The following is a 12217-nucleotide window of genomic DNA, read 5'->3' as shown; positions in this document are numbered from 1 at the left end:
TGTAATATTATTACTTAATCTAACTAATCCTATGACTGCAGGTTCTGCGGTTAACGCTATTAATTAAGATGCTTTTAACCCTTCTTTACTAAACTTAGACTTCGGTGGAAGTTATTTATAAGGTTTTTTAAGTATTTAAAGTCCTTAATAGTTTACTATAATTTTTCTATTTTATTATAGCCTTTCTATTTCACCAGGTATTTAGTTTATTAAGTGTTTTTATTAAATTTTATTATTTTAAGCTTTTTAACTTTATATTTAAGTTCTTTACCTTAAATAATAATTTTATCTTATATAACTTTACCTATTTCTTTATTTACTAATGCTTTTTTTAATAGTAAAATATAAAAATTTAAATATATAGTTCTTCCTTGTTTCCCTAGGGTAAGTAGAAGATCTATTTTATAATTAATAGGTCCAATCTTCTTTATAATTTTATAAAGTTTAAGTTTTTTAAAATTAAGCTTATTACTTAGCCTATTTATTTTAATATTTAGCTGTTTATTATTTTATAAGTATTAAAGTAGGTAGACTATATTTCCCTCCTTAAAGGTTAATCCTTTAATCCTTTTTATATCTGCAAATTTAGCTATTTATTATTTAACGAATTTGAGTTATACTTATAACTTTTAATACAGTTCCTTAAGTTTATTAGCTATAATAATAGCTTTACTAGTATTTTCTTCTTTAATAGGTAGCTAATATAAATTTAGTTTAAACCTGTAGTTTACGTAAAATAGTAAGTAGTTTATAAATTTTACTAATATATTATTATAGAATACTTAGGTAGTTAGTAAATATTCTACCTAATTCTCTTAGTTAAAGTTAACATAGTATTATAAATATATTTTAATAATTTAGTTAATTTATTCTATTTATCTATTTATCTATAGGTAATAAGCTATACTAGCTTTATATTTTAGTTTAATTTATACTATAAATAATTACTAAAATTTTAATATAAACGTTAATTTTTTATTAAAGATAATCTTATTTAGTAGTCTATAGTTTACGTAAATATATTAGAAAAATATATAAGCTAAGTTTTCTACAGAGCTTTTCTTTATTACTAAAATAAAGTAGGCTATTTTTAAAAGTTAATTAACTACTATAAAAATACTATTTTAAGTATTATTAATTATAAGTTCCTTTAAAAGTAAAAGCTTTATAATATAGTTAAACGTTATTAATTCCTAATTTCTAACTAAAACTAATAAAGGTTATAATTTTCTATAAAGAAAATAGTATAATACCTTAGCTCATTTATATATTATACATTCTAATATAACCTTTTATACTTATTTTTTAATACCTTTGAATTTAAAGTATTATATAATCTACTATATAGTTTTTCAGATTTTACAGTATCCGTTAAGCTTATATATATAAACTAATTTTACTACTTTACTTCGTAAGTCTTCTAATACCTAAATAAGTTTATTTAATATTAAGTATCCAGTATCTATAGAAACACCTTCTAAGTATTATTTATTTTCCTAATTTTTAATATATTCCTTTATATTATTAATAATTAAGTCATCTATCTTAATTTAGTATAAGGTGTTAATTAATTAGATAACTAGGTCTTTATATTAGTTTTTCTTTAGTATTTATGCTTTTACTTCCGGAATTTCTTAAAAGTAGTTTAAACGTCTGCTAAGTATATTAGCGTATTCGTTATCTAAACTACTGCAGTATTTAATTAAAAGCTTAAACTCAGAGAGTTATTTATAATACTTAACTTATCTATAAAATAGTTCTTACATTATTATAAAATAGGTAATATTCCGGTGATTTATAAGGATTATTATTGGAAATCGACTTTTTTTATAATAGTATTTCTAATGCTGCTTACTAAGCGCTTAGTATATAACTATAAACTCTTTATTATAAATAGGGTATTTAAGTTCTAGTTTATGTAATTTCTTAGAGAAATAAATAATAGGCCTAAGTTTTTTTATATTATCTAGTTAGCTAAGTACTCCTCCAATTACGTAATCTAAGGCATCGGTTTTAATTATAATAGGTTTATTTAGGTTAAATATTATAAGTACTAGTGTACTAGTAAGGGCTTATTTAAGGCAGTTAAAAGCTATTTAAGCGTCTTATGTAAGTTTAAATTTAATATCTTTCTTTATTAAGTTTGTAAGTAGCGTAGTAATTTTTAAAAAATCCTTAATAAAGCATCAGTAGTAGTTAGTAAGTCCTAAGAAGCTTTATACTTACTTAACGTTTTATAGTAGTTCCTAATTATTAATTACCTTAAGTTTCTTAGGGTTTATTTAAACTCTGCCTAGGGTAATAATATATCCTAGGAATATAACCTTTTATATATAGAAATTATATTTCTTAGGTTCTACTAGGAGTTTATTATCTTAAAGTATTTATAATACTTTTTTAATATATTCCTTATATTTTTCTAAGTTTTTAAAATAAATAAGGATATTATTAAGGTATATAATAATAAAATAGTTTATATAGTTTTATAATATATAATTAATTATCTTTTAGAATATTACTAAGGTATTTATAAGTTTAAAAGGTATTACCTAGTATTTATAAAGTCTATATTTAATACAGAAGGCGGTTTTTTATTTATTACCTTTCTTAATTTAAATAAGGTTATATACTCCTTTAAGATTTAATAAAGTAAAGATTTTAGCTTCTGTAAGCCAGTCTTTAATTTCTAAAATTAATAGTAGTAGTATAATATTTTTTTTAATTATTATATTTAATTATTAATAGTTTATAATAAGTTAAAGTTTACTATTCTTTTTAAGTATAAATATAACTAAATATTCTACTAAGGATTTAAAAGGTTTAATATAGCCCTTCTTTAGCTAGTCCCTAATCTATTTATTAAGTGTTTTAAGCTTAGTAGTACTAAGGTTATAAATTTTATTAAACATTAGTACCTTATTATCTATAAGTTTAATCTTATAATCCTATTAGCTATATTCTAGTAGTTTAGTATTTAGTTTTTTATTAAAGATTAATATATATTAAAGGTCTATTAGTATATTCTTTAAATATTCTAGTATGTATTAATCTTAGTAGTATAATTCCTTAACCTTTTATATAATCAAGTTTAGAAATTTAAGCTGTTTTTTTTTAAGTTTTTTAATATATTTAACTATTCTTAGGAGCTTTTTTAGCTTCTTAAATTATATTTATTTTATAACTTTTTTCTTTTTTATATATTTTTGTATTTCTTTGCGTAATATAGGGGTTACTGATTTTATCATCAGGGATATTATAGTATTTTATTAATCCTCTTAATCTAGTTATAGTATATCTCTAAAATTAATTAGTTTGGGGCAAGTTTACTATTTTACCTAGCCTTTAATTTAGTTAATATTAAGGTTATATAATTTAAGCTAATTATATTTTAAAAGTATATTATATTTTATAATATTTATAATATTAAAACTAAATATATTTTTAATTTTACTAAACTAGATCTTAAGGAGATTAGTTTTATAGTTAATAGTTCTATTATTATAAGTAAATTATTATTTCTTAATATTTATAAGGGTATATAATTTCTCCTTTTTACAGTTGTTTAACTATAGGTAGTTAACTAGTTAGGGCGTAATATAACTTATTATAGCTCTAGAGTCTATATAAACTATAATTAAATATCCTTCTAAAGTACCTAGTATTTAAAATTTTTATAATTTCTTTCCTTTTGTAAGGGTATTTAGGTTATAGTAAGTTATATTATCGGCACTATTATAATAATTATTACTATAAGGGTTAATATTAATGTTATTTAGGTCTAAGGTAATTTATCTTAGTTCTTTATTTTAAATATTATAGTATTTATATTAAGTATATTTAGGCTTAGGTATATATTTAGTAATAAGCTTATAATATTTCCAAAGGTTATTTTAGTTAATTCCTTATAGTTTATTATTATTACTATACTTTATAAAGTTAAATTTTTACTATTCTAGGTTATAGGTAATATATATAAGGGCTTAGTATTAGTACCTATGTTTTTTATAATAATTTTTATTATAGAGTATAAATTCTTTTTATTTATATTCTGCAGCCCCGTAGTCCTTATACTATTTCTAAAGTTTAATTATAATATATTATTTACATAGTAGTAGTTTATAGTTAATAATATTAGCTTTATTATATTAGTTTATAAGTAAGATATTATTAACGTAATATAGGATTAATTTTAGTATTTTAGCTATTAAATATTTATCTATGTTAATTTTAATATATTATTAAAACTAATTTCCAGGTAATTAAATCTAGTCGTAGGCAGTACTTAGATTAATCTATTTAATCTATCCTTATTATTTAAGGAGTCTTTATTAGTCCATAAGTTCTTTTTATTATATAATTTCGTTATAGTATTAGTTTTCTTTAATAATACCTTAGATTCCGTATTAATCTTTATATTATTCCTAGTCCACTATAGTTATTTTACAAAGGTAGTAGGGTCCTTTAGGTTCTACTAATTTACATTAGTTATATATATATTTCTTAAGTTCTTTAATTTCTTCTTATATTATTTCTTTATAAAGGTTATACTGTAATAGCAGTACTATATTTAGAAAATCCTTATTATATTATTATATAGTTTTATTTTATTCCTATTCTTAAAGTACCTTTTCTTTATCCTTAAATTTATTATTTTATTTTTATTTATTAAAGTTTTATTAAATAAGTTATTTAATATAGCTGAAGTCTTCCTAGGTAACTTCCTTAAGGGTATTTAAGGTTTATATATATCCCTTAGGGTACTATTTTAATTTTTATTTATTACTATAATAAGTCTAATAGTTATTATTATAGTATACTAAGAAGTATAATATATTATAGTTTACTAAAAGTTTTATAGTATTAATAATTTAGTTTTCTTTAGGTTTTAGGATAAGTATAAATTTTTTATTTCCGTTTTTCTTAGGAGCTTAGTAATACTTTTTTATATATTCTTTTTTTTTATAATTATAGTATTTAACGTTTTTATATTATACCTTAATAGTACTAAAATCTATAGGTCCTGGCTGTTTATTATTATATATAGTAAAATCCCTCTTCTTTCCTTAGTGTTATTTTTAAAGTAAAGGTATTTTAGGATTATTTTTTAAGGGTTTCCTTTTCGCTTACGTTTTTATTACTATTAGAATTATTATTTATTAATATAAGTAGCTTTTTCCGTAAGTATATTAAAAGTATTAGGTTTTTTATCTTTAAAGAGTTTATCCTTAATATTTAAATTAAGTCTTTAGTAGTAGAGTATATACTATACTTTATTATTTAAGTTAATCCTGGTAGTTAAATATATAAAAGTAGTAGTATACTTTACGTAGGGTCCTTTTTATTTAATTTAAAAAAGTATATTTTTTACTTCTTTAAATTTATTAACTTTTTTATATAATTTTTTAAGCTATTTTTTAAATATAGTATAATTATTAAATAGGTTAAGTATATATTATTTCTTAGGAGTCTTAGTTTACTTATAGTCTTTAAGGTATAGTTTAAATTAGTTTTTAGCGGTTTTAGTTAAATAGCTTCCTATAGTTTAAATTTTTATAATGTTATTAGCTATAGTAGTTAGGAAGTAGCTAAAGTAGTTTTATATATTAGTAAAAAACTTCTGGATCTGCTTAGGGTCTTCTTTAAACTTATCTAGTAGTGCTGGTTTAATAATTTCTTTAGGTTCCCGTTATTATACTACAGGGGCTAGGTTAACTATAGGGTTTACTACTAGTTATACCACTAGTAGTTATCCTTATAGTATTTAAAATTATCCCATAAGTCTTTATATAGTAGTAGCTTATTATTACATAAGGTTTTCTAAGTTTATAAGTCTTATTAAGGTAGTATTTTCTTATTATACTGCAGTAGGGTCCTTATAAGTTTTATTAAGGTTAACGTCCTATATTTAGTTAACTATTATATCTTATTACCTATAGGTTTAAGGTAACTATCTAAATAAGAGTTATTATTATATAATAAACCAGGTCCTATAGGTACTATAGGTTAGCTATTTCCAAAGGATAAACCTTAGAGTAGTTCTATAGTTTATATTAGCGGAGTAATTAAGTCAGTAATAGATAATTTTATTACCAGCTAATAATATAAATAAAAGTAAATGTCTGTATTCTAATTTAATTATATTATAAACGCTATAATAATAACTAGCTATCTAAGTATTTTAATAAGTGATATAAAGTAGACTTATATATCCAGTTGTGTATTCTAGAGTTAAGTAGAATTGCTTATAATCTTAATTAATTCGTTCCTGCGTTAATTGGAATTAACGTTAATTCTCGTCAACCGCTTTCTGATTAGCTGCGCGGCCCGACGTTAATCCAGGAGTGCCTACCCTGTAGGCCCCTTGTTACGACCATAAGAGCTGGGTCGTGACAGTCTTAGTATTAAGAATAAGGGGTGGTCTAAGAAAGGCATTACTCCAGTACCAATTAAGCGATTATACCATGGCCAGAGGTACCAGATCCTCCCTGTATACACCTAAGATAGAATTATATACTTTGAGATATTTAAAGGCTCGACTATAGTAATAGCGAGAAATTCAAGGAATTTCTTAAGCGGCTTCTGCCTTACCGTGGCAAGTAGCCTAAGCCGAGATCCGTTTTAATTATTAATGATGTGTTACGTTCCGTTATACCGTAGCGCCAACGGGGCAAAAGATTAGGCCAATAATCGCAATTGTAGCGATTACTGTAACGGAACCAGCTATTTATAAGTGATCTAGCTGTTACGGCGGACCAGATCGTAACATGATGCCTCCGTTCGTCACTCAGAGAGGATTCAGCAGCTCTGTGAGGACGCAAGAGTAGTGCTGCTCTATTTGCCATCATACTCACCTAATCTATTGAGAAAACTCCCAGATCCTGCAAGCTGACGAAACGGGGTCTTTCGCTAATGACGTGTGCATCTTCTGCAGGCTATAGGGTAGGTCGTTACTGGTCGTTGGCTGCTTGCGTCACTGCGTGGAGATTTCCACAGTTTTAGGTTTTTTTTGGGGAGGGGACGCTCCTGGCCACCTGCTGTCAGTAGTATAAGAATATACCAACCCTGTCATCATTTTGAAACCTAAAACGTCCGAATATTACTAACATGTCCTTACGCCTAGAATGGACGTATAATACGTGCCTCGGCTGTGATGCCCTGATAGATGGTGTAACTTACTGCTTAGAATCCTGTTGACTATTGGAAGATAAAAAAGAAATGGAGAGGGCTTATAACCCGAGCTTATTTCCCATAAGGCTTATAGAGACGTCGTCTACTATTAGCTTAAAAAGGACGATTTTAGCCAAGGCTAAGCAAGAATTAAGAACGTATAATCTATTATTAAATTAATTAAAGTCGCAGAGGAGCGCATTACGTTAATATATTACTATAGGTATCTAAGACGGAACCAGCTTGTTAAACAGGTCCTACATAAAAAGAATATTTAGCAGCAGTATAGCTATATTAGAGTGAAGTAGCGGGGTTTTAATCACAGATCTGCGGGTGAGTTTTTAAAAGGCGTACATACTAGGTTTTGGATAGACAATTGCAAGAGGATTACAACTATTATACCAACTTATGTATTATGTACGCTCTAGGCCATATACGCTCGACAATGTTAGGATCTGGTTTATTTATTTATTTATTTATTTTATTATTAACGTCCACTAAGTAATTTAGTTATATAAGTCCTTATCTAGGTACTAGGATAGTAGAAGCTGCTGAGTTTAAATTAGGCGTTTATTATATTTTAACGTAATAAAGGAAATAGGGAAGTATTAATTTATTTTACGTATTTATTTTTATAAGGGGGGGGCTATATAAGCTTATCTCCTTTACTAGTTTTTAAAAGTCCTTATACCCCCCGTTACTAAGGAGGTATTAAATATAGGTAATTTTAAAGTATACTTTCTTCTTTAATATATTAAGGAGGAAAGGGGCTATTATATAGTACTTTATAAAATACCTTTATATCCTTAGCTTTTTATATTTATAAATAAGCTTAGTATTATATCTAAATCTTTTATAATATTTTATAAAGTTTTTATATTTAAATTTTTTAGTTAGTAGTTTATATAGAATTAAGTATAAAAAATATAGCTCTAGGGGTATAAAAGAGGCTTTATAAAGGCCTTATTTACTTACCTTATAAAACTTTAAGTAGTTATTATTTTAGTTATTATTTTATATTTCCTTATATTTTTTTTTTACTTATTTTTTAATAAAAGTAATAGTAAAGTAGTTTTTTAAATAGTAAAAGAGTTTTAAACCTTTTTTTACTAATTAGTTAGCTTTTTTATTTTTTAGTATATTTTTATAACCTAGGACTTAGGCTACTTTTATAATTATTTATAAAAGTAATTTCTAAGTAATTTAGTATAACCTTATATAAGCTCCTTAGGATAAGGCAGAGGTTAGTTTTAGTATACTATTTACTACTGCTAAGTTATTTAAGAAAAGTAAAATTTTTTAAATATTTAGGTTTATAAAAGTATATATTTTAGCTAGCTTTATAACTTTAAAGGTACCTATTACCTTAGTATTATAAACTTTTGCATTAGTAAGGGGACTATATACTATAGTTTTTTTAAAATTATAATATATAATAGCTTCTTAGTTTATATTACTTTATTTATTTTATAGACTATTTAAGTAAGTAAGGAGGGTAGACCTAGGGAGGCTGTTAAGTAGTTTTAGGTATTTTTCCGCTGCCTTTAACTTTAGTAAGCCTTTAAAGTCTAGGCCTGCTTAAACTACTTTATTATTTTTATAAAAAAGGAAAGTTAAATTATTTTCCTTACTAAGGCTATAGTATACTATAGTTAAGTAAAGGAAACTTTAGGAAGGAGCTTTTTATTAATATATCTATTAATTAGGTAGTTTTTATTTAACTTTATAAAGTAAATTATTATATAAAGTCTAGTTTATATTACTTATACTAATACTAAGGAGATTCCTAATTTTCTATATATAATAAAAAGGTTAGTTATCTTTTATATAAGGATAACTACTTTTACTACTGCTTTAAATAAAGGTTCTAGGATTATAGTTAATTTTATTAAGCCTATTCCTACTTATTCATTTAGGTTTATTATACTTTATTTACTTTTACTAAGTTAAAAAACCTTTATTTTATATAAGGCTATAAAGGTAATATAAATTTTAGCTACTATAGCTACTGTATTTAATAAAGATTTTTTTTATATTTTATTTAAAGATTTTAGGAAGTTAGCTACTTTAAAAGCTTTTCCTTTTATAATCCTAAAATACTTTTTAAAAAAGAGCTATAAGTTTAGGTATATTTTTAACTAATAGACTAAGTTTTAGGAAGCTATAGTTTTTCTTTTAAAATTTACTTCTTTATTATATACTTAAGATTTAATTTTATAAAAGTATATAAGTTTAGCTTTATTTAAGTTATAGAAAACTATATTTTTATTACCTTAGTTTAAGGTATTTTTTAATTTTTACTAAAGCTTTTAAGTAGTTTCCTTAGTATTAGCCTCTGCTGTTATAATACTAATATTATTTATATACCTAAAGCAGGTATTAAGGTTATTAAGCTTTAAGCTAAGGAAGAAGTAAAGTATAAAAATAATAAAGGAGATAAGGGACCCCTATAAGGCTTTATATTCTAGCTTTATTTCTAAAAAGGTAATCCTATAGCTATTTTAAATAAAAGCTTTATAATTACTTATAAAAAAGTTAACCTATTTTATAAAAAAAAAGGGCTATTTTTATTCCTTAAGTTTATATATTAGGCAGTTATATATAATAATATTAAATATACCTAAGATATTAAATATAAGGAGAGAGATAATAAGGCCTTAGGCTAAGGTAACTTTAGTATTATATAGTAGGTAGGTAATTAAGTTTATTATAAACTTTTTTAAAAAAGCCCTAAAATATTATTTTAATAGTATTTTATATTTTATTATTAAGAAGGAGACTTTTTTAGCTAAAAATCTTTTAAAGCCTTTACTTATATAAAAAAGTAAAAAAATAAGTTTATAATTTTTATATATAATATATACCTTCTTTAGCTTCCTAGGTTTAAGGATAATAATAATTTTTATATTTTAGAAAAGAAGTAGGTAGTATTTTATTATTAGGTATTTATAGAAAAAATTAATTATATATTTATTAATAGTAGATTAGGTAAGCTATAGAAGGGTAATAGAGATATTATTTACGCTAGGTATAGTATTTCCTAACTTTATTATAGCTTTTTTAGCTTTTAATTTTACTAGCCCCCTTTATAGCTTATTTAAAAAGGTTCTATAGGGCCTTAGTGTATTTATTAAGGTTAGTTTTTAATAGTATAGTTAAGTTAATTATAAAAAAGGTCTAAGTAAAGGAGTATATAAGTTAGCTAAAGTTTTCTTAGTATTTTAGCGGAATATATTTTTTCCTTATCCTTAAGGTTATTTTAAAAGGCTTAAGTAGGTTTATAATTATTATATAATAATTTAACTTTATATTAAAGGAGTATTTAACCTTAGTTAATATAGGATAATTTATAAAAACTAAGTTAATATATTTTCCTAAGTATTAGGTAGGTGTATTTATTAAAGCTAAAAGGAGATTATACTTTTTTACTTATTTTATAATTTTATTACCTACTAGGTCTATACCCCTGCTTAATTTCTAAAGTTAATATAAGGTATTAAAGTTACTTATAATAATTAAGTAGGGGGGGGGGAGGACTTTATTTAGTAAAGGTTTCTATAGCTAAGTTTACTAAAGCCCTTTAGTAAACGTTAATAATAATATAATTATATACTTTTATTTAATATATATATTTATTTTTTAAGCTTAAGGAAGAGAATTATTTACTAAAGAAGTTTAAAGAGATTTTAATAAATATAAAAACTAAAGGTTTAGTATCCCTTTACTTATTTAAAAGGTTATATACTTAATATTTAGGATAATTTTTAGTTTATTTTTTATTTAATATTTTATTTTATTAAGTATAAGGTTCTTAAATTAATATAATATTATAGCTACTTTTTTATATTAGTAATAAGGTAATATCTTAGTATAAACTACTTTTTTTAATATTAACTTAGAAGATTTTAAAGTTAGTATTTCTTTAGTAGCTGTAATAAAGCCTGTTATTTATAAGCTTATATTAAAAGGTTTATTAGTTTTAGGGGGGGCGTTAAGTATATTTTTATTACCTTTAGCTTTTTCCTTTTTATTATTTAAGCTAGCTACGTAAACTACTAACCTAGCGGAGGAGGTTCCTTTATAAAGATCTTTTTTATTTAAGTTAACTTTAATAATAACCTTTTTAGCTAAAGCTTAAGGGAGAAAAGATAAAGCTAAGCTGGAAATTAATAGTTATATATAAGGGCCTATTTAAGTTCCTAGGTTAAATATTTTTTTAATATTAAAGGCTAGGGTAGGGGTAAGTTTAGGTTTAAGTAAGTTAACTTTATTATATTTTTACTAACCTAATTCCTAAATTACCTAAAGTTAAGCTTTAGTTATTTATACTTTTTCCTTATTTTTAATAACTAATTTAGTAAAATACTTTAAGGAGTCTACTATATAAAGGCTATTATAGTTAATATACTAAAATAAAAATAAGTAATTAACTATAGTATTATTATATTTAAAAAATAGTTTACTATATTTATAATACTTTTTAATCTTAGTATAATTCTATAGGTTATAGAATTTAAAGTACTATAGGTATTAGGTAATCTAAGGGGGCTAGACCTAGATTTCTATTAGGAAGGAGCTGCTAAAGAGTTTAAAGCTAGGTTTAATGTTTTTATTAAAGGAGATAAAGTAGCTGTATATATTAAAGAACTTTTTAAAGTTAGCTTTATAGTAAAAAATAAGTAGGTTCTTAGCCCCTGCCTTAATATATACCTCCTCTAGGATTAGCGTATTTATAAAGTAAGTCTTACTTATATTAATATATATCTTTAATATATTATATATAAGAAAAACCTTTTATAAATATACTTTTTTAATTTTTAAATTATTATTTTTTACTATTAGCTAAAGTATAATAATTTTATTTTTAATATTTTAATTCTTACCTCTAAAAGTAAAGCTTAATTAAATATTTTAAAAGTAAGTAATATTTTTATTTATAAACTTTAAAATCTTAATTAGTTTTTATTTAGCCCTAATAGTTAATAGCTTTTTCTATATATAGTCTAAGGGGATTTAAATAAAAATATAGTTATTAAAACTTTCCTTAGGT

General features: G+C 23.2%; 1 protein-coding gene across 1 annotated transcript; it reads right to left on the bottom strand.

Annotated features, from left to right (window-relative positions):
- Positions 1 to 10380: 10380 nt before the first annotated feature.
- Positions 10381 to 10542, bottom strand: M431DRAFT_102531 (hypothetical protein; the record flags this gene model as incomplete). Its single annotated transcript, XM_024911453.1, has 1 exon — positions 10381 to 10542. A coding segment is annotated over one exon (162 nt), but the record flags the coding sequence as incomplete, so codon positions are not given.
- Positions 10543 to 12217: the final 1675 nt, after the last annotated feature.

Source organism: Trichoderma harzianum (assembly GCF_003025095.1).
Source record: "Trichoderma harzianum CBS 226.95 unplaced genomic scaffold M431scaffold_88, whole genome shotgun sequence".
Taxonomy (NCBI): domain Eukaryota; kingdom Fungi; phylum Ascomycota; class Sordariomycetes; order Hypocreales; family Hypocreaceae; genus Trichoderma; species Trichoderma harzianum.
This window is presented reverse-complemented; position numbering and strand designations above follow the sequence as displayed.